Below are 24268 nucleotides of genomic sequence, written 5' to 3'. Positions count from 1 at the left end.
GCCCGTAGTCAGCTGGGATAGGCTCCAGCTTGTCTGCGACCCTGTAGGACAGGATAAAGTGGCTAGAGATGAGATGAGATGAGATGAAACTGAAATGCTGATCTCGTGCCCAGCTCTGCATGAACTCCACCCCTGAACCTAGCCTTCGTAACATCATACAAAATAATTGGTGCAAATTCTTAACATGTGATATTCATTCATGTGAAACTGCCTTGACTTTTACCTCCACCAACTTTGTTGGAGGTGGTTATGTTTTTTGCCTCGGTGTTAGTCTTTTTCCAACATAATTCCTCCCCAAAAAAGTCGAAGTCCCTCGCACACCAGAATCTGGTCTTCCTGGGCAGTCTCCTATCCCAGTACGAACCAACTCTTTAAGGCGTATGGGTATGGCGCCAATCTCGGTTTCAATAGCCCTCGGCCTCTTGCGTATACAGCTAGGATTACACTGAAGAGCTGGTCTTCTGGTAACCGTGAGCGTTTGACTCCCCACTCGCATCTACGGTATATTGCAGCATGCCTTGCTAGATGGTAGTAGGTACCATTTTTATGATGGTCTTCGGTATGACCTGACCACGAGTAGAAATCGCAATCTCCCAGCTAACCACTAGGCTAACTCGCGGTCGGCTCAAAAAGTAGTGAACAGATTTTGATGAAATTTGGAGGAAATGTGCACCATGGGCCAAGGAAGAGTTGCTTAAATTTTGATGCAAATCTGGATGTGTATGTCGCGCCAGGATTTTTTTTTGTCTGTTCCTAACGTAACTCAAAAAGTAGTGAATGGATTTGGATGAAATTTGGTGGACAGCTTCAGTATTATCCAAGCTTCAAGTGACTTGGATTATGATTATGATATTTGGCTTGTTGGAAGTATTCCCTCTATCAAGTGCCCTTCTAGTTATTTTTAAGCATTTGAGTAAATTTAAGTGTGGTCACTTTCTAACATTCAACTGTTATTCAGTGCTTTTAAGTAAGATTTTGCTTCCAAACTTGGTGTTACCAAGTAACCAAATGTGTTTGGCTGTTATTTTTTTGCAAAATTTTCCCCATAGACACCTATGCGATGTTTTTAAAATTCAAACAAGTGATGGTATTGTGGTTGGACGTCATTTGATTTTATATGAATAAAGTCGCAAAAAAAGATACAAATGCTAATCCTGCTCTCTAACCTTCATACTTTTTCATACAAATTGATTTAAGTGCTTGAGTGTATTTTAGTATAGACACTTTTTTTTTTTTTTTTAACATTCATTCGAGTATCATCTTTACTAGATACACACTTCAGTATAATTTTTACAACTATTTCTGTTCCGTCTATGAACGTGGTGCACTTGAGATCACTGGGGAACTTCAGTTGAATGAAGGTGACGTGACTGGATTTATTTATTTATTTATTTATTTAATTGTATTTGAATGACCTTGGGGGCGGCATGGTGGTGTAGTGGTTAGCGCTGTCGCCTCACAGCAAGAAGGTCCAGGTTCGAGCCCCGTGGCCGGCGAGGGCCTTTCTGTGCGGAGTTTGCATGTTCTCCCCGTGTCCGCGTCGGTTTCCTCCGGGTGCTCCGGTTTCCCCCACAGTCCAAAGACATGCAGGTTAGGTTAACTGGTGACTCTAAATTGACCGTAGGTGTGAATGTGAGCGTGAATGGTTGTCTGTGTCTATGTGTCAGCCCTGTGATGACCTGGCGACTTGTCCAGGGTGTACCCCGCCTTTCGCCCGTAGTCAGCTGGGATAGGCTCCAGCTTGCCTGCGACCCTGTAGAAGGATAAAGCAGCTAGAGATAATGAGATGAGATAGATGAGATGAATGATCTTGGAAGAAAGTTGCTAGCGTTCCTGCTAGGGCTAATTGTAACATCGGTAACTTACTATACAATATGAATCACACATTCATATGAATTTATACTGTACATCTGAGACCAAGTTGGGGGGAAAAAATAACCAAAAAACCCTTTCCCTCAAATGTAAGGTGTCGATTTTATGTCCAATGTCTCTTTTTTTTCCCCTGAGACATCATATTTATTATTCAATCTAAAGCCTTGAGTAACACAAGCCTATCTTTCATTTGCTGTCTCAAGTTTAATTCGGAGGTGTGACTCCATTCCGAAGCAGGAGGAGTGAACTTGAGAAGAGTGCTCTCTCTCTCTCTCTCTCTCTCTGAGAAATAAATGGAAATGGAAAAGGGGAAGGTGTGCCATTTAAAGACCTGACATGTACTGATTTACACGCCCGAGCTATTGTAAATGCTGACCTGCTGACAGCCACACAACAAAGCAATATCTTCCGAGCAGCGGCCACAAAGGGGATAGAAGAGCAAGACACACACACACGGGGGGGGAACCCTTGAAAGAGCAGTGCGCTGTCTCCTAGAGGCAGATAAGACATGAACTTATTGGCGAACATAAAATCCATTAGACCTTTAAAATGCACCTACGGTCTGCTGATGTATTTCTGGGCTCTGTGTTTATCTACGGTTTTGGTGCTATTTATAGAATTTATCATGAATCTTTTTTTTTTTCTTCTTTTGTAATTGGGTTTAGGTCTAGATTATACACTCACCGGCCACTTTAATAGGAACTTGCTCTTGATTTTAAGATTCTTGTTCTTGGCTGAGATAGACTGATGATTTGTCCAGGGTAAACCCCGCCTCTCGCCTGAACCCGTGACCCATGATGGATAAGCGGTATAGATAATGGATGAATGAACGAGGTAAAGTATTACACATACACACTTAAAGCCAGATAGACATATACACTGGGTTCATGCTTTGTTGCGAACTTAAAAAAAAAAAGACATGGAAACATGAATTTCAGGGGAAAAACCTCAAATATCGCATTCACATGAGGCATTTTTTTCTCCCGATTCGATAAAACAATCTCATCTCATTATCTGTAGCCGCTTTATCCTGTTCTACAGGGTCGCAGGCAAGCTGGAGCCTATCCCAGCTGACTACGGGCGAAAGGCGGGGTACACCCTGGACAAGTCGCCAGGTCATCACAGGGCTGACACATAGACACAGACAACCATTCACACGGTCAATTTAGAGTCACCAGTTAACCTAACCTGCATGTCTTTGGACTGTGGGGGAAACCGGAGCACCCGGAGGAAACCCACGCGGACAACATGCAAACTCCGCACAGAAAGGCCCTCGCCGGCCACGGGGCTCGAACCCGGACCTTCTTGCTGTGAGGCGACAGCGCTAACCACTACACCACCGTGCCGCCCTCAATAAAACAATGTTTTGCAAAACTGAAATGGGGGAAAAAAACAAATTTTTCGCATTTAAGTCCCATGGCATGACAAGCAAATGGAAATGCTACCTTACCAACCCAAGAGCGTTCTGTAAGCGCTATCACTCGATCATAAACTATTGTGAGAGGGGGATAAAACCCAGCTTGAATCACATAACTTCACTCAATACAAAGAGACCATTCGCAACTTTTGTTTTGTCGAAACGTTTCAAATATCGTGGAAACCCAGCTCCTGTTAGGTTGCAATACTCTACAGTTTGGGCTAGGAAGAAATCAGCTCTAGCTGTCACTTCTTTATACTCTCGTGTGTATTTTTTTTCTTACTGGTGGTGATACTTTTGCACTCGGGGCCAACAAAAATCCAAAGCAATCCACGGGAAATGATCTGATGTGGATGGCAAAAATAAAATCTCTGAAAGCCCCTTGAATTGATGTATGCAGCGGATATTCAGTTCACTCATAAAATTTACTGTCTACATTCAGGACATCCATTTGAATAAGCTGATTTACTGTTTCTCCCGAACTCAACCTTATAGCGATCATTCAAACATTAGAATGCAAAGGCAATGCAGTAAATCTCATGCTGCTTCATTCAGGCTCGGTTTGATTGTCTGTACCATCGTACCAACACTTGGACATCATTGTGAAGGTAAGAAGGAAAGGAAAGATGATTGTTGCTTAAAATCAGAGCAAAAAATGCTCCAACAAAAGCCTGAATGCTCATTTCAATAAAGAGCCATGCTATCAGTCAGCCTTGAGAAGATAAACAGCAGCCATTAATCTACTACAGTGCCCGTGATGGTCTGGAAATATTGGCAGACGTCACTTCTGTGGACAGGATGTTCATGTTGATGGCTGATGCTGAATATTGGTGAAGATGACACGACATTCATGAGCTGTATAAAAGGCTAAGTTCATTACATACACTAAGTATGGGTTGAACAATATGATGTTTGTTTAGTTATTTCATTAGAATTCTTGGATCTGATTGGTCAGAAGGTCTGGATAAAGTTTCCATCACAGCATCTTGGATATCATTCTATCCACATTCACTGGCTATGAGCAATCGCGGGCTCTGATTGGCTACTCTACTACAACCCCAATTCCAAAAATGTTGGGACACTGTATAAAACATATAAATAAAAACAGAGTGTGAAGATATGCAAATAATGGAAACCCTATATTTCATTGAAAATAGTACAAAGACAACATATCAAATGTTGAAACTCAGAAATTATTGTTTTTTGAAAAATATATGCTCATTTTGAATTTGATGTCAGCAACACATTTCAGAAAAGTTGGCACAGGGGCAACAAAAGACTGTAAAAGTTGTGTAATGCTAAAAAAAATAATAATGCTAAAAATAATAACTTGGTTAATTGGCAACAGGTCAGTAACACGACTGTGTATAAAAAGAGCATCCCAGAGAGGCGGAGTCTCTCAGAAGTAAAGATGGGGAGGGATTCACCACTCTGTGAAAGATTGCGTGGGCAAACAATGCAACAATTTAAGAATAACGTTCCTCAATGCAAAATTGCAAATAATTTGGGGCTCACATCATCTATGGTACATAATATCATTAAAAGATTCAGAGAATCTGGAGAAATCTCTGTATGCAAGAGACAAGGCTGAAAACTGACATTGGGTGCCTGTGATCTTCAGGCCCTCAGGAGACACTGCATTAAAAGCAGATACAGTATGTGTCTGTAGTGGAAATCACTGTATGAGCTCAGGAACACTTCAGAAAACCATCATCTGGAAAAGCAGCTCATTACTGCATCCACAAATGCAAGTTAAAACCAGATATAAACAATATCCAGAAATGCCACCACCTTCTCTGGGCCTGAGCTCTTTTACGATGGACTGAGGCGAAGTGGAAAATTGTCCCAAGGTCTGACGAATGAAAAACAGAAATTCTTTTGAGAAATCATGGACCCCACATCCTCCATACTAAAGAGGAGAGGGAACATTCAGCTTGTTATCAGTGCACAGTTCAAAAGCCAGCATCTGTGATGGTATGAGGGGGCGTTAGTGCACATGACATGGGTAGCTTGTACATCTGGGAAGCATCATTAATGCTGAATGATATATACACGTTTCAGAGCAATATGCTGACATCCAGACAAAATCTTTTTCAGGGAAGGCCTTCCTTCTTTCAGCAAGGCAATGCCAAATCACTTTCTGCACATATTAAAACTGCATGGCTCCACAGTAAAAGAGTCCAGATACTAAACTGGCCTGCCTGCAGTCCAGACCTGTCACCCATTTAAAACATTTGGCGCATTATGAAGCGCAAAATATGACAAAGGAGACCCCGAACTGTTGAGCAACTGAAATTGTATATCAGGCAAGAATGGGACAACACTTCTCTTTCAAAACTACAGCAGTTGGTCTCCTCAGTTCCCAAACGTTTACAGTGTTGTTAAAAGTAGAGGTGATGCAACACAGTGGTAAACATGTTCCGTCCCAACTTTTTTGAAATGTGTTGCTGACATCAAATTCAAAACGAGCATATATCTTTCAAAAAACAGTAAAATTTATCATTTTCAACATTTGATATGTTGTCTTTGTACTACTGTCAATGAAATATAGGGTTTTCAAGATTTGCAAATTATCGCATTCTGTTTGTATTTATGTTTTACACAGCATCCCAACTATTTTGGAATTGGAGTTTGTGGCAGCGGGGGCGTGGTCAAGCGTCGGTCTGTGAATGGAGGGCGGAGTCAGGGAAGGTAAGTGGCAGAATCACTGCACCTGACGGGAATTAACCTGTGTTTGTGTGTCTTCCCCAGTGACCGCGCCCTATAAGAGGAGAGGGAGAGCGGAGGAAGGGAGCTTCTCCCCAACCTGGACTTGCGTGCGTGCGTGCGTGTGTATAGTGTAAAGCTGAAAAGCTGTAATAAAAGAGTTTTTGAGAACTCAGTTCAAGGCCTGCCGTGCTTCTGTGCTCCACCCACCTAGAACACTTGTTACAGGGTTGTACTAGGATATCCGCTCATATACCATGAGTAGAGAAAAACAAAATGGCGGAGCGTGTTCCTGAACCAACCAAGGACAAAATAAAAACTCTACTCAAGAACAAAACCCCAAAAATTACAAAAAAAGGGCAACAAAATATGGACTAAAAGTATTTTGTTGGACTTTTGTATAAAGTTTTTCTCATCTCATTATCTCTAGCGGCTTTATCCTTCTACAGGGTCGCAGGCAAGCTGGAGCCTATCCCAGCTGACTACGGGCGAAAGGCGGGGTACACCCTGGACAAGTCGCCAGGTCATCACAGGGCTGACACATAGACACAGACAACCATTCACACTCACATTCACACCTACGCTCAATTTAGAGTCACCAGTTAACCTAACCTGCATGTCTTTGGACTGTGGGGGAAACCGGAGCACCCGGAGGAAACCCACGCGGACACGGGGAGGACATGCAAACTCCACACAGAAAGGCCCTCGCCAGCCAAAGGGCTCGAACCCGGACCTTCTTGCTGTGAGGCGACAGCGCTAACCACTACACTACCGTGCCACCCGTATAAAGTTTTTATTTATTGAATTTGCAAAATAGAAAAAATGCGCTTTTTCTCAAAATCCAGTGAATCAGAAGCACTTTATTGCCAGGTATGTTACACACACGAGGAATTTGACTCCGGTTCGACTTAGCTTTCATAGTACAGACAGAAAGAAACATAGAAAGTACGAGAGAGCAAAGTCCCGTGGCAGCCGTCTGCGGCGCCATCTTGGATGGAATAAAAGTTATTCCATCGTATTCAATCTCGTCGTACATGACTTAGAGCCAACTCGGTGCTACGTGCCTCGTCGGCTATCAGCTCATGTACGACTCGATTTCATGGAATAACTGTTAAGTATTTCCAGCTACAAGGTTTAACATGCATGTTCTAATACATTACTGTTTGTATACAGTAGTAGCAACTTGCACAGGGACTTGTATGCGAACGCTTCACAAAGCACTTTCTGTATGGAGAAATTTTTGGAAGGAGCCTCCAGTATCAGTACTTTGAGGTAAAGAAATTAATTTACTGGGCAGCAGTGGTGCAGTGGTTAATGCTGCCACCTCACAGCAAGAAGGTTCCAGTTTCGAGCCTGATGGCTTACGGGGGGCCTTTCTGTGTGGGGTTTGCATGTTCTCCCTGGGTCTCTGTGGGGTGCTCTGGTTTCCCCCACAATCCAAAGACATGCAGATTAGGTCCAATGGAGCCACTGAAATTGATGCAAGCTGTAGTGGTTTTCCAGCTATAAAGTGTGTGTGTGTGTGTGTGTGAGATTTATTTATTTATTTATTTATTTATTTATTTTAATTAAGTTCTGCGGTTTCTTGGTAACCTACAACGACATATTGGGCCATTGTAGGTAAAAAATAATCAGAAGCTGGGACAGGAGGTAATATTCTGAAAAAAAAATCAGAATTTCTGAGATTAAAGTTGCGAATTGATGGGGGGGGGGACCTTGGATATTCACTGAGATTATAAAGTCATAAATTTGCGAGAAACAAAATTCAGATATATTTTTTTTCTTTTTTCAAGGAACCACACCACATCACTTCACTTTGCAAGGTTCGATTAATATCATCGCATCAGACACCAGAGCTGAGCTGAGCATTATAGGAAATGTACTCTTTCTTCCTTGATCATGCAATATAAAAGAATAAAGCGCTAAGAGATTTTCAACTATGTTTCTCAGAATGCACTGCAGCCAGGAAGCATGGGATTGCTGCGCTTCCTGGATGCAACAGGAGATGAACGTATAAACCATACAGCTTTGTTTATTCATGTCTGGTGGTTGGGTTTTGTTTTTTTCTCTCTTAGCTGTTTTATAAATATATAATTATTATGCAAGAGCAGTTTCTTGTGACCTTTCAATGTATGGATTCTTCTCATTTGGCCAAATCTCTGTTACTTTGAAACGGCTAAGCTGAGAGTTATAGAAAATATAGACTTTGATGTGCTGAATTAAAGGAAAAAAATACACTATTCTGCTGAGATTTTTGTTTCTTGTAAATTTGTGACTTTTTTTTTTCTTTTTGTAAATTTACGACTATAATCTCAAAATTGTTTTTCTCTGTGTGTGTGTGTATATGTATGTGTGTATATGTGTGTGTGTGTGTGTGTGTGTGTGTGTGTGTGTGTGTATATATATATAATTACACCCCTCACTGGCCACTTTAATAGGAACTTGTTCTTGATTAAGATTCCTGTTCTTGGCTGCAGGAGTGGAACCCAATGTGTTCTTCTGCTGTTGCATACTGAGATGCTTTTCTGCTCACCACGGTTGTAAAGAGTGATTTATATGAATTGCTATATCCTTCCTGGCAAAAAAAAGCTCGACCTAATCTAATCTGGCCATTTTCCTCCCACAGAACTGTTTTTGTTTCCACCCACAGAACTGTCACTCATTGACTCACTCAGTGTTTTTTGTTTTTCACACCATTCTGTGTAAACTCTAGAGACGTGTGTGTGTGTGTGTGTGTGTGTGTGTGTGTGTGTGTGTGTGTGTGTGTGTGTGAAAACCCCAGGAGATCAACAGTTTCTGAAATACTCAAACACCCATGCCACGGTGAAAGAAAGTCACACTTTGCGATCACAATTTTTCCCATTCTGATGTTTGAACATTGTGAACATTAACTGAAGCTCTTGATTTGTATCTGCATGATTTGATGCATTGTGCTGCTGTCAAGCGATCGGCTGATTAAAAAAAAAAAAAAAACAGCAGGTGGATGTATGGGTGTTCCTAATAAAGTGGCCGGTGAATGTATGTATGTACAAGGTAAGAAAAACCTTTGCATGATTTGTCGTTCTTTTTTTTGTCTTATTAATGTCGAGAGAGAGGGGGATAAAGGGAGGCTGTTGAGGGAACAACTGTGGTGTGGTGTGTGATTTTATAATGCTGTATATTAAAAAGCACCGAGTGTAGGCATAGTGATTTATAAACGTAAACATACTATATGAATAGATTAGCTATATATTAACATTTTATACACCTCCACATTGAAAATGATCCAGTACAAGTGTCAGTGATGTCATGCCAAGTTCAGAGTGATGCTGCTGTGATGATCACGCCAAAGTCTCTTCAGCAGAGAAGGCATCCTGCTTTCAGCATTTCAGAGGAAAAAAAAAGGTAAAAAAAAAAAAAAACCTGCTCTGCGCTTTTTCAGCAACCCTCAGTCGAGATGGAGTGGCTGTTTATGATTTGTGTGTGACTGGAATTACAAGCACCAGCGCAGGGGAGATGAATAAAATATGAATTCCTAATTATTTTAATTGTGTTACGCTGTTATGTTCTTGGCGGATGGCTTCTCTGATTTCTAGAGGTGCTAAGGAGGAAATAAAAAAAAAAACACTCCCTTGGTGGCACCACTCGACCCACTGCCAATGCTGGGTTATTTCTCAGATTGGATCAGGTGTGTGTGTGTGTGTGTGTGTGTGTGTGTGTGTGTTTTGGGGGGGGGGGTCTTCAGGATGCCTCTTAACCACAGATGGCATGAATCCACACACGTTCTTCCAACTCAAACAGCTGCCTATAGCTACCAGTCATTTACATGCGGAGAAGCTGCAGAGAGAAAAAAAAACCAACCACTCAAATTGATACAAACGGAAAAGTGGCACTTTTGTCATACGTTATGCAAAATAAGCACGGTCTCCAACCTGTGTCTGATTTTTACCTCATCAAGCGCGACAAACCCATGACTGAGAAAGGTTTCCTTTTTTCCATTATGCAGGAGGAATTCATGAATGTCAATGGAGGCCATTAATAAAGTAGACAAATAAATAATAAAATCACAATCACACAAAAGCATTACCGGTTCACTCAAGGTGGCAAGGAAAAAATGTCTAAAAATATTGACCTGGTCTTCCATTAAGGTTGATGAATTTTAGTAATGTATTATAAAGTTTGCTTTGAGTGGCTTTTGACGGGACAAACTTGCCATATTGGCCTCGTCAAAGGGCGGGAATATTTCTGCTTATTATGAATTTATTTAAGCCCTGCGATGATCTGGCGACTTGTCCAGGGTGTACCCCGCCTCTCACCCATGGTCAGTTGGGATAGGCTTCAGCTTGCCCGCGACCCTGCACAAGATAAACGCTTACGGATAATGGATGGATGGATTTATTTAATAGGTTTGTTGGGTGCTGGAAAGTTTCTGACAAATCAGGCTTGTAGTACTTGAGTCTGACTCGTGCCCTAATTTTAAGGACTCCTGACTTGACTTGGACTTGAGCACTGATGCCTCGGACTTGGACTCTGCATTCGGACTCGTAAATTGGAGACGAGGCCTCTGATTTTTTTTCTTTATTTTTTGTAACATGCCATAATAATTTGGCACAAGATATTTATATCTATGGTGGTGTAGTGGTTAGCACTGTTGCCTCACAGTAAGAAGGTCCGGGTTCGAGCCCCGTGGCCGGCGAGGGCCTTTCTGTGTGGAGTTTGCATGTTCTCCCCGTGTCCGCGTGGGTTTCCTCCGGGTGCTCCGGTTTCCCCCACAGTCCAAAGACATGCAGGTTAGGTTAACTGGTGACTCTAAATTGACCGTAGGTGTGAATGTGAGTGTGAATGGTTGTCTGTGTCTATGTGTCAGCCCTGTGATGACCTGGTGACTTGTCCAGGGTGTACCCCGCCTTTCGCCCGTAGTCAGCTGGGATAGGCTCCAGCTTGCCTGCGACCCTGTAGAACAGGATAAAGCGGCTACAGATGATGAGATGAGATGAGATATTTATATCTACATTAATTTTGTGCAAGAGAATGCACAACTAATGTTAATGGCGCAAAAATGCCTGGAGAGACGCCCTTAGGATTGTCTGCTTTGCTTATACAGACTTCTCATGGAGTGGGGAAAAAATGCACTGCTATGTGTTCTATATGTAGAAGAACTATCGAGGAGACGACGGGGACAACCTCGAACTTCAGTCATCATTTGGTGAGACTCCACCCAGAAAAGGAAGTGACACGCTATGTTCATTGCCCTGTTGATAGCGGGACTTGCTTGCTGACTGATGAACTAGCTCGTGTTAACCCTCTCTCATGTTATTTGCCCTGTTGATAGTGGGCGGGGCTTGCTGAGCAATGAGCAAGTGTTTTATCTGTAGCCTGCTAACTAAAATGGGGCAGTCGAGCAGTAACGTTCGTCCAACACAGCAGCAGAGACGGTTTCACATAAAGGCAGCAACAGCCACCGTCAAATGGTGCAGTTGGAGTCTTGGACTCAACTCGAAATTTTCTTTAATGACTCAGACACTGGGGACTCGAGACTGGACTCAGACTTGAGGTTTCGTAACTTGACTACAACGCTGCCACAAATCATGTGTAGAACAAGTACGATAACGCAACAGGGGATAATAAAAATAGTTGCTAATTTAAAACTTCACATCAGGCAGATTGTCTGTAAGGAGACGAGCTGATGGTTTGTCAGAAGCAATCGTATGTAAATGCAGTGTTGATATCCATCAGGATTGCTGGGAAAGCTGGAGCCAGTCCCAGCTGACTTTGCCTGAGAGGTGGGGTTCACCACCCTGGACAAGTCACCAATCTATTGCACAGAGACAACCAACCATCACACTTGCACCTATGGACCATTTTGAGTCGCCACTTGATCTAATCTGCATGCCTCTGGACTGTTGGAGGAAACCAGAGCACCCGGAGGAAACCCACATAGGCACAAGGAGAACATCATACAGAATCCGCTGCAAGGTTCGAGCCCAAAACCTTCTTGCTGTGAGGCAACAGAGCTAACTGCTGCACCACCCAGAACGGATTTTTTTTTTTTTAAACACCCATTTAGGTGCCTTTACATCTACTTTTGGTTCCAGAAAAGGGTAAGCCATAGCCTAATGGTTAGAGAAGCAGCTTTGGGTACCAAAAGGTCACTGATTTGATTCCCTGGACCAGCAGGAATGTCTGAAGCGCCTTTGAGAAAGGCACCTAACCCCCAACTGCTCCCCAGGCTGCCTTGGGTATGTTGTACATTGCTCTGGATAAGAGTGTCTGCTTAATGCCTGTAATGTAATTAATGTTTTGCAAGCTTGAAACACGACCACGCTACAGGTACATCCATCCATAACTGGGAGACCAGGAAGCAAAACTGGCCATGCTTTCTGGGTGGTAAGGATGGCGTACTCTCTTCCCTGTCAATCACAGTGGTACTAGCCAATCATGGGCATCAGTGAGCTCATGTATGCAGAAGAGGGTAGACAGCACTTTTCTCTGAGTGTGTGATCCTACACGTGTTAGTATCCCCTTCTAGTTGGTCACTATTGGGTCAGAATTGGTGGAAAATATTCCTTTAAGTTTTGAGTGAGATCATGGAGACGGTCAATAGGCGTGGGTTGTGTCTGTACATCCACATTAATCCCCTGAGATTACTCACTCTCTCTCTCTTTGCAATTTATTATTTTATTCATGTGAAGAATTTTTTTTTTTTTTTTTAATAACCAGCCATCCGTGACTCACAGGTGTATCCACGGAGCCTGGCATGTAATTGAGAACCTCACCGCTGACCTGACCTTCAACAAACACAGGGAAAAAAAAAAAAACTGGTGGTGAATTGAGGTAATTTAAATTCCGCTGCTTCCTGCCTAACAACCTTTAACAGCACGCCAGTGTAACAATTAGTTCAGTAATTACCAGAAAACAAACAGCGTGATACGGCACAGCACCGCCACTCAGGAAAGCTTCCTTTAGGCTGTGTTTGAAATATCAATAATGTTTGTTTTAAAAAAAAAAGAGGACGGTGGTGTAATTTTAATGACAACCTGTTGAAGTACAAACGGACACCAGAGAGAAAAGCACATGTGGTGTTTGTTTCATCCCAGTGGCTAAATGTTTCTGGAAATTTGCCTTTTTGGCTTCACAATGGATGCATCAAAAACCAAAACATCAACACAATTAAAAGAAAAAAGACAAAATAAAAAATATAATAAAATATTTAAAAGTCCCATTAGACAGAATAATTAACAGAAAAAAAAATCATAGAAATTATTTTGCTCTTATGTAGAAGTTGGAAATTGGCGAATGATCAGTTGTGGAGAAAATAGGGATGAAACTTTTTTTTTTTTAATAAAAAAAATCTGGACTTGTCTTCTCTATGAACTTCATTAAAGATGAATGAATGAATGAACCCTTCATTCATTGATTGATGAAAGATGATGAGAGAGTTAATGAATGTGTCAATAAAAAGCTAAATTACACTACCGTTCAAAAGTTTGGGGTCACTTTGAAATTTCCTTTTTTTTTTAAGATATATTTCTTTGGGCTTTTGTCACCTTTATTATTGGATAGGACAGTGTAGAGACAGGAAATGAGCGGGAGAGAGACAGGGAAGGATCGGGAAATGACCCCGGGCCGGAATCGAACCCGGGTCCCTGGATTCATGGCACGGCGCCCAATCCACCTGAGCCACGACACCCTCGAAATTTCCTTATTTTTGAAAGAAAAGCACTGTTCTTTTCAATGAAGATCATCTCATCTCATTATCTCAAGCCGCTTTATCCTTCTACATGGTTGCAGGCAAGCTGGAGCCTATCCCAGCTGACTACGGGCAAAAGGCGGGGTACACCCTGGACAAGTCACCAGGTCATCACAGGGCTGACACATAGACACAGACAACCATTCACACTCACATTCACACCTACGCTCAATTTAGAGTCACCAGTTAACCTAACCTGCATGTCTTTGGACTGTGGGGGAAACCGGAGCACCCGGAGGAAACCCACGCGGACACGGGGAGAACATGCAAACTCCACACAGAAAGGCCCTCGCCGGCCCCGGGGCTCGAACCCAGGACCTTCTTGCTGTGAGGCAACAGCGCTAACCACTACACCACCGTGCCGCCCTCAATGAAGATCATTTTAAACTAATCAGAAATCCACTCTATACATTGCTAATGTGGTAAATGACTATTCTAGCTGCAAATGTCTGGTTTTTGGTGCAATATCTCCATAGGTGTATAGAGGCCCATTTCCAGCAACTCTCACTCCAGTGTTCTAATGGTACAATGTGTTTGCTCATTGCCTCAGAAGGCTAATGGATGATTAGAAAACCCTTGTACAATCATGTTAGCACAGCTGAAAACAGTTGAGCTCTTTAGAGAAGCTATAAAACTGACCTTCCTTTGAGCAGATTGAGTTTCTGGAGCATCACATTTGCGGGGTCGATTAAATGCTCAAAATGGCCAGAAAAATGTCTCGACTATATTTTCTATTCATTTTACAACTTATGGTGGTAAATAAAAGTGTGACTTTTCATGGAAAACACAAAATTGTCTGGGCGACCCCAAACTTTTGAACGGTAGTGTATGCTAAATTGGAGAGATTCAAACATCAACAACAACAAAACCAAGCAATGTATTGACTTGTCCCAAAGCTGCTCCAGAAACAGCTGTGAGATTGTGGACCGTGACGTTCACACAGAATATATTATTTATTTTCTCGCAATCAGCAAAAACATGACCTTGTATCATCCTCATCTCTGGTATATTAGTCCCTGACTGAAAGGAAAGACCTTAATCTCAAGGTTTTCATCAAGTAAACCATTTTTTTTTCTTTGACATTGGGATTAAACCTTCACTCTGAGGAAATCTGTCTGTGACAAGTGTTTAGCTTTTCTAATAGAACACAACTGTCAGGTTCTTGTTTCATTCTCGAATCATTTTCCAGGTGGGTTGGCGCAGGTTTGTTTCATGCTACGTTAATCCTGTTGAAAGTGTTGCGTTTTATGGGATTATCCGTTTTAGATTATCACAAACTGGATGATGTGAACTACTCCGGTATCATGACCGAGAAACCTGAAAAACAGAGCATCAACCTGTTCTAGTCTTTAACCTGCCTTTTTTTTTTTTTAAGACATGGTCCACCAGTGGCAGCTGATATAAAAGGGCTACCGTGACTAAGCTCAATATAACGTCAAGTTATTTGCCGTTTAAAAAAATGAGTGGATTTAAGGTGGATTCTTGTGGAACTGAGCGCAACAGGACCAATAATGATCGTTATAAAAAATACACAAGGGTATGAAGACGTGAGGGCTGATTTTCTTTCTAGCCCAGACTGTAGATAGTTGGTGACAGGCATTGACACGCCCATTAGATTTGCTCACCCTTTGGCCTGATAATTTTCAGACACATCCATAACACGTCATCAGCAGTGATTGGGATGAGTGATTTATCTAATTGATGTACAAACTGCATGAAATGAACCAGATTTTCACTGTATTTTTTTTTTTAAGTTTGTTTGGTTTTTTTTGGGGGGGTGATATGACAAATATATCACAATTCTCAAAGGCATTTCGACACGGTATATGATCTACACTATAATATTTGCAGTAGATTTGTGGAAATGCCTACAAAAATGTATTTATTTCTATTTCTCATCATCTCTAGCCGCTTTATCCTTCTACAGGGTTGCAGGAGCCTATCCCAGCTGACTACGGGCGAAAGGCGGGGTACACCCTGGACAAGTCGCCAGGTCATCACAGGGCTGACACATAGACACAGACAACCATTCACACTCACATTCACACCTACGCTCAATTTAGAGTCACCAGTTAACCTAACCTGCATGTCTTTGGACTGTGGGGGAAACCGGAGCACCCGGAGGAAACCCACGCGGACACGGGGAGAAGATGCAAACTCCGCACAGAAAGGCCCTCGCCGGCCCGGGGCTCGAACCCAGGACCTTCTTGCTGTGAGGCGACAGCGCTAACCACTACACCACCGTGCCGCCCTTAATTATTTTATATTACATTTTATCATTAAAATTATAATTTTATAATTTAAAACTTGTATAATTATATATTTTTTTAAATTACATTTTAAAAATGATGACACTTGTATGTAAAGATTAAGTACAGAATTTCAACATCAAATATTTTGCTTAGTCATTAAAATAATTTTAATTTATCAATTAAAATACATTTATTATTTTTTTAATTATTATTATTACTACATAAAGAGGCATCATGCTATCTATGATGTCTCAGAAATGTAGTATGGTACCAGTCAAAAGTTTGGACACCCCTTCTAATTCAATGTTTTTTTTTTCTTTATTTTTATTAATTAAGACACTTCAAGTCTTAAAGTAATGATTGATGTCATTTCTCTTTACTTATTTGAGCGGTTCTAGACATGATATGGATTATTAGAGTTGTTGAATATTGGAGCTAATGTTGAACCGATGAAGAATTTCTTGGTAAGAACTCGATCCTGCTTTTGAACCCCAGATCTTCAGCTGAATTAACCCGTCATAACTGTCACATTAATATAATCGATCTTCTCTTCTAAGGCTCTTCAGTGCTCTAAACAGGACATATACACACTGCACAGACTGTCCTGCGTGTCCTGCAGAGTTTGTCCTTATTCGGGCTGCTCGTGGCACAGCAAATGGCAGATATCATGAAGGTTTATATTTGTTAGCAGATGTAGTGGTATCTGCTATTAGTCACTCTGACAGCTACTAATACCCACTGCGCCTTTGTGAAGCTGCAGCGTGTGCCTTTGCCTCAGCTCTCGTTTACTCACAGCCAATATGGCCTCAGTCCATTTTCCATTTTCCCCACAACACATAACAGTAATGACTTTGTGTATAAACAAATGTACGAATGACCAAATGTCATATCGGTTTCGTGATGTATGCTCTAATCTGAAAAGAAGTGGCGTTTACTGTACATGCAAAAATGGCGAATCATCACACTGTTCACGTTTACCCTAAACTCATCCACCTGCTGAAGAGCATATACCTGTTTTGGTTATAATCCAAGCATATATATCGACATGCGATACACCTGTAAAGAGCATCAATGAGCGTCAACAGTTAGACGCCTGAGCGTTAACCGCTAATATTTGCTCAGTAAGAAATAAAGCACTTCAGGATGTTCTGTTCTAGGAAAATAATCAGTAGCATGATGCATCCTGAGATAAAGCCGAGTTACTGTTCCCACCCTCAAGTTCATGTCTTGCGAGTGTTTTATTCCTCTTCTACCTCGGAGACTTACTAACAACTAATTTTATTTATTTGTTTTAAAAGGTCATATCCATTTCTAGCTACATTTTTAATGTTGTGGATGATCATCCGCAAAACAAGTTAGTTCCTGTAATCTTTTATGTCATAACAGCTATTAACTGTCAATCATATGGTTACGACGTGCTGACACTGGCAAAGGGGAGTCCCATATACGATTCGTACACTGGGGGAGTGCCTGTTAGACAGCGCACTTGTCCTGGGCCATCAGCATAGTGAGGTAGGGTGGCCAGTTCCTTTCCTCGCCGCCTTTAACTTCTCCAGTGTTTCCACCAGGTCCCCATTCACTGCTGGGTGGACAGGGAGCGAGCCCCAGATCCCCGTCGAGCCGAGGCTCGAACCAGGGACCGTTCGCTTAGCGGTCAAGCGCTCTAACCACTTGGCCACCTGCGCTCCGCTGACACTGGAGACTCCTTCCAAAAATGTTCACCATTTCCTTATGAAAAGCTTCAGAATATCAGTAGTTAGGTCTTTGGTTGGGGCGGCACGGTGGTGTAGTGGTTAGCGCTGTCGCCTCACAGCAAGAAGGTCCTGGGTTCGGGCCCCGGGGCCGGCGGGGGCCTTTCTGTGTGGAGTTTGCATGTTCTCCCCGTGTCCGCGTGGGTTTCCTCCGGGTGCTCCGGTTTCCCCCACAGTCCAAAGACATGCAGGTTAGGTTAACTGGTGACTCTAAATTGAGCGTAGGTGTGAATGTGAGTGTGAATGGTTGTCTGTGTCTATGTGTCAGCCCTGTGATGACCTGGCGACTTGTCCAGGGTGTACCCCGCCTTTCGCCCGTAGTCAGCTGGGATAGGCTCCAGCTTGCCTGCGACCCTGTAGAAGGATAAAGCGACTAGAGATAATGAGATGAGATGAGGTCTTTGGTTGGTTGGTTGGTTTTGTTTTTTATTATGCTAACGTCACACATCGCCGGTTGATCCATGAGAACCATGGCTGGAGCCTACCGTGGCCATTCCGGCAGATTTTGGAGGTGATGCATCGCATAAATTTGGGCAGAGTAAATATGCAAATGAGGCCACCCACAGTAGCCATGACGATAGTGACGGAAGATGCCGGTAGACTAATTGTGATAGCAACATATGGTTTTACAGCAATGATGGCAGTGTGTATGGTTTTCACGACTGCAGTACGGCATAACTACAGCAAGACAAAATAAACCACGCCCCCGAGGCAAACTTTTCACTTTCTGCAGAATGTTGTTCTGTGAACATTTTGAACTCGATGGTTGTGACCGAATGCTACGGTAACCCCCGATAGCCCATGTAAGCCTTACGGATGCCTTCACGGTTGTGACAGATAAATTCATCCGGCACTTGACCCACGGCAATTTTCAACACGACGAAACTATCCGGGGATAGAAGCCACGCCCTCTCGGTTGTCAACCTAGCTCCCTGGCTCTCATGTATTCTGACGGAAGGCTCAAAATCATCTACCGTGAAGTGATTCTGGCGATGTGAGACCTTTGCTTTAGTCTTAGATTCTATCGAGTGTCCACATATTCCCTGTGAATTAATTGATACTATAGAAATGATCACAGGGCAGCACGGTGGTGTAGTGGTTAGTACTGTCGCTTCACAGCAAGAAGGTCCGAGTTCGAGCCCCGTGGCCGGCGAGGGCCTTTCTGTGCAGAGTTTGCATGTTGTCCACGTGGGTTTCCTCCGGGTGCTCCGGTTTCCCCCACAGTCCAAAGACATGCAGGTTAGATTAACTGGTGACTCTAAATTGAGCGTAGGTGTGAATGTGAGTGTGAATGGTTGTCTGTGTCTATGTGTCAGCCCTGTGATGACCTGGCGACTTGTCCAGGGTGTACCCCGCCTTTCGCCCATAGTCAGCTGGGATAGGCTCCAGCTTGCCTGCGACCCTGTAGAACAGGATAAAGCGGCTAGAGATAATGAGATGAGATGAGACCTACTGTGCACTTGAAAAATCTGAAAGGCAGTCTACCTTTGAATTTATAGTAATGTTTGGTACAGAGCTTCACATTGTTGAATATTCTGGGAATTATTGGAAAGATTTGTTATATACTCACTATGCTTTCTTCTGCGTGAAGGAAACTATTCTTTGCAGGGCTTTGAACCAGAACTTTTTTTCTATTGGTTCGTTCTGAACAGAAACGGAATTTTAACGTTTCCGGTTTTGGGTTCCACCATTAAATAGACGTTCCCGAACCGGTTAGAACAAAAAAATTTCGTTCCCGGAACGGTTAATTACGTTCCTTGTCAGCTGTTTAACAAATTGCTATAAAATGATGTCTCTGTCTCATCCAGCTTAAGCCAAATGTAGGCTAATTCTATTACAACCTTCCTTAAATAAGACAAGAAATAATTCAAAACAATTATTATTTCAAATGTTGGCGATTTGGATTCTCAGTATGTCTTCCCATCTACACAAACAGAAAAAGTGCCAAAAATGAAAGGTAATTCGTTTAGTGTGTTACCAAAGGCTAGTCAGGCCCTATGCATTGATAGGCTAACAGAGGTTAACGTCATTTAATGTTCGCGAGCCTCTCATTAACGTGGACAAATATATTGATATCGTGTTTGAAATTGACGTTTTTGTATAACGATACACTGCAATATTTACCTCTTATTTAAGATGTGGAGACGTGATAGTAGTCCACCCTCCTGCTCTCTCCATTCAGTCAGCGAACGTCACACAGGAAGTGAACCCCAGCGGGTCATAGAAACTTGCACAGGAGAAGAATGACTTTTTATTTGTAGGCTACGGAAACTTTGAGGAACGAAATAAAAACCGGTATTAACCGGTTACCATTATTTTTAATAAGCATTTCTGTTCCGGAACATAAAAAATAATAAAGTTTCTGGTTTCGTTTCTGTTCCATGTGAAATAGAAAAAGTTCCCGGTTTTCGTTTTCGTTCCTTGAACCGGTTCAAAGCCCTGATTCTTTGGAACGCATTTCCTTTTGACGATGCCAATCAATATTTTTATTTTAGTTTGCAGATTTGTCCTTAATAATGACAAAATTCAGGTAATTAGTGCTCTCCTCCAAGCATGTTACACCATCCAGTGAATAGTCGAAATCTACAACCCAACAAGAGGTTTCTCTTTCAGCTTCACACTGAACAAATTTCACACTGATATTTCTGCCACAAACAAACATCGCATGTTACGAAAACGATTCTTTGGTTGTGAGTTAAAATTAGCCGTCTTAGACCGCAAAGGTTTTGGCAGTGTTTGCATGTTTTAGGACAATCTCTTGAAGCTCGGCTAAAATCCACCAATCGGAAGACGGCTCAAAACTCATTGGAGAGAAACACATACGATGGTGGAAATGGATATCATGCTGATTGATGCTGAACATAGTTTTTTGTTCTTTATTTTTGTTTGTTTGTTAGAGGTCCTTCGTTTATTAATCTGACCAGGACAACATGTGTTATCGGACAGTCTGTTGTACTGTGATGGCATGAAAGTAATAATCTTATTAGACTAAAAATGACAATGATCTAAACCAGACTTTAGGAAACTTCAAACTATCCAAAGAACCCCTAAGGAACATGAAGGTTCTCACATATCAGAGACTGGCACAATTGTGGCATTCCCTTCCACCCACACTGGCATTGCTGGTGCCCAGTACGAGAAAGATCTCCAACATAAAGCTGCTGAATAGTCCAGACATAGCCCAGTTTTTTGGAATCAACTCAATCTTTTGCAAATTTGTGAGCTTCACTTACCCAAGCGTGGTCATTGTGACGATGGTGTACCAGAAAGACGCAGGAATGCTAGTGAACTTGCTCGAGCTTGATCCCTTCTCAGCGTAGAACATAACCGTGGCAAAGATGATGATGGCCATGGTGAGGGAGAAAAGGAGGAAACCGAGCTCAGAGGCGCAGCTCTTAAGTGTGTATCCCAGGATGCGAAGGCCTTGGGAATGGCGTGAGAACTTGAAGATGCGGAAAACCCGGAACACACGCAATGTGACGAAGGCGCCGCTGACATCCTCATTGTCAGTCATGACCAGGCCAATGTAATAGGGCAAGATGGCCACTACATCGATGATACTCATGACGGAGCGCATGAAGCGGTAGCGGCTAGGCGCAGCAAACAGGCGTAGCAGGTACTCCACTGTGAAGATCATCACGCATGCTGTGTCCATGCAGAAGAAGGCCACAGTGTAGCGTTCACCACATGGTACATCCTTCTGGCTTGGTGTGGAACCACAAGGGACAGTTTCTACTACATTCGTGATAACAGAAACAGCGATGAAGAAACCGGTGACATAGTAGAACACCAGGGCCATGGTGCTGGTATGCGGGTTCTCAAAGGCTCTCCACATTGTTTCACGAAAGTTCATGTTAGGCAGCTTGCCTTCTTTGTTTTCCTCCTGGTCATCCATGAGGCGCTCGGCGTTCTCCCGTTTGCGGTCCTTGTACTCTTCATAACAACAGTCACCAATGATCTCTGGGATGATCCCGAAGAAGGCGAGCTCCTCGTCATAGGCCGAGATGCACTCATGTCGAGGATAGTGGAGCTTACCTGTACGATAAAAGTTGAGCACGCTGCGGAAGGCATCTGGATCACGGTCGAAGAAATACTCCTTTGTCTCCTCGTTGTAGAAGAATTCTTTCTCGGTGCTGCCGAGCAGGGTGTCGGGATAACGGTCCAGCGTGGTTCTCCAGGTCTGGAAGCGACGCCCACTGACGTTCAAGATGATCAGCTCATCCTGTTTCTTAGTGTGGTCCCTGGGTGCGGCGGGCATGGGGCAGTTGGCCACTGGCATCCAGCCAATGGCGGCCGCCCGGGCAAAAGGGAGCCATGCCGCTACTCCCGTTGCCATAGTGACTCTGATGCAGGGTCCTTCAAATATAAGCTTCCCCGAGATCAGCCATCATCTTTGAAAGTGGAAAGAAAATAAGCATAATCAGACTGGTGGTACAGAAATGGTGTTAAAAATTACTGATGTGTTCCACTGTTAGTTTCAGACAAAAGTAAACTGGGGTGAATTTGATCACAGTTTTTCGAAGATAGTGTTCCAAATGGGATCTATTTCGAACCTTAAAGGTGGACTGCCTTTCAGATTTTTCAAGTGTAGGTCATAAAAAGAATTTTCCCTGACATCCAATTATTTTTCTTTAGTGGACCGAAGCTACTGAATCCAAATCACACACTTCCGATTTTATTAGTTTTTTAAAATAGAACAATTAATGAATTTAAGGCCATGTGGCCCTAATTTCTCCGCTATTTTTTCCTGCTTCACCATGATGCAATTCAAGATACTACATCATGCATGACCTGGTGGGCTTTCCCTGTTCACGCAAGGCATTGTGGGATACAAATTTGAAACGGGAGAGAAAAATGGAGGACGTGAGTGTGCAAATGAAACATGAAAGATCGATTACAGTAACGGAAAGAAAGCGAGAAGAAAAGACATTATGTTATATATGAAGGAAAAGAAACGCAGGACCAAACTAATAAATATTGGCGCTCAGCGAGCACCTCGGTGTTATCAGCTGTTCGTTTAGCGACAGAACAATGGAACTGTCAGTGCACACTCAAAGGTAAACCTGCGCATACGCACACACGGACTTCCTCTGTCTGCTTGACTGCGCAAAGCGAGCGAGTTCATGCACGTTATTTGCTTTAATCCCCTCAAATTAATTAACTTCCCAGTCACAGAATGGCCTGATATTTTGTGAGATTTTACAGAAATAAACGTGTATCACAATGACCAAATTTCAGAGGGAACGAAATTTCACCGATTTTTATGAAATCGAAAGGCCGTCTCGCTTTAAGGGTTCTTGCCAGAAAGGCAAAACAAAGAAAACTGTCTAATTGGGGCTAAGGGCATCCTGAAGCGCAGGATTGAACTGGACTGGATTTGATTTGTTTTCAATCAACAGATGTATGTGAACATCATCAGCGTACGCTACATGGCTCTTGAGCATAAATGCAAGACTTGCAGAGAGTCGGCTCAGGTCATCAGAGATCAGTATGGGATCATTTACGAGCGTGAGGATACAAATGGAAAAAGTGGGCTCGGTGCATGATCAAAGCACGATCGCTTTAGACAAAACAGAAGTCCTTCAAATCCCAGATAACTCTTTTGTCTCTTTTTCTTTTTTTGTAATTCGACTCCAAATTTTGTAACGCATACCAAAACTCCAGCTCAGTTCAGTCCTTATTTCCATGTCAGAAATATCGCTAAGATCAAACATGTCTTATCCTTTTACGATATAATTTATGCACTTCCAACAGGATTGCAGCAATTATCAGCACTTAGTCAAAGAGCTCGGGTTCATCTCTAATTAGTCCACAACGCAGCAGCTCATCTTCTCATAAAGATTAAACGACCCACGTGTTTGGCGTCTCCCTGTGAAATTTAGGATTTGTTTTAGATTTGAAGTAACTGGTGCTCGCACCGCAGGCTTTGCATTACAATTCCAGTTCCTTATAAGAGCTGAAGATATTTTTAATTTGCTGTCCCTTCGTAATAATGTGAGGTCTCTTCGGTCTCTTAAGCAAGGACACGTGGCTATATGGAGGACTGGGTCAAAGCTAAACGAGGACTGTGCATTTGCACACTTTTGAGCACCATCATGCCCTTGCAGTTTCAAGAACCTATTTTTACTCTCTCTTGCATTTAGTGCTCAGTCGCAGCAAAGTTGATATGATATTATATCCTCGTTGCCCCGTTTCGTGTTTTCAGTTTCGTTTTACTGTCTTAAGATGAGATAAGATAAGATAGTCTGTATTGTCATTGTCACTTTTCCAAAGGTACAACGAAATTGAAGGTGCTGTTGACTCATTATGAGTTATAGAAAGAAAAAGAGTGTGGGGGGGAAAGGGGGAGAACAAATAAAGTATAAAAATAAATAGTAAAGTATACAGAGTTGCACTGGTACAATGGTGTAAACAGAAATCTGTTGTTTGGTTCTGTATGTACACAGATTGCACTGATAAGAAAATATATACATACATATATTGCACAAATTATTATTGTTCTTACATGCATACATAGAAGTATGGAAAAAGATGGACCTTA

The 24268-nt window shown here is 42.5% G+C and overlaps 1 protein-coding gene across 1 annotated transcript in view; it reads right to left on the bottom strand.

The window, feature by feature from the left end:
• LOC132874563 (potassium voltage-gated channel subfamily D member 3-like) overlaps positions 1–22063 on the bottom strand; it is a 218930-nt gene extending 196867 nt beyond the window's left edge. Inside the window, exon 1 of the mRNA XM_060910854.1 lies at positions 20961–22063. Within this exon, the coding sequence (XP_060766837.1) occupies positions 20961–22063 (1103 nt within the window). The remainder of the gene's footprint in view (positions 1–20960) is intronic.
• Positions 22064–24268: the final 2205 nt, after the last annotated feature.

This window comes from Neoarius graeffei, chromosome 26, assembly GCF_027579695.1.
Source record: "Neoarius graeffei isolate fNeoGra1 chromosome 26, fNeoGra1.pri, whole genome shotgun sequence".
Lineage (NCBI taxonomy): Eukaryota > Metazoa > Chordata > Actinopteri > Siluriformes > Ariidae > Neoarius > Neoarius graeffei.
Note: the sequence above shows the minus strand (reverse complement) of the source record. Positions and strands in the feature narration are given on the sequence as shown.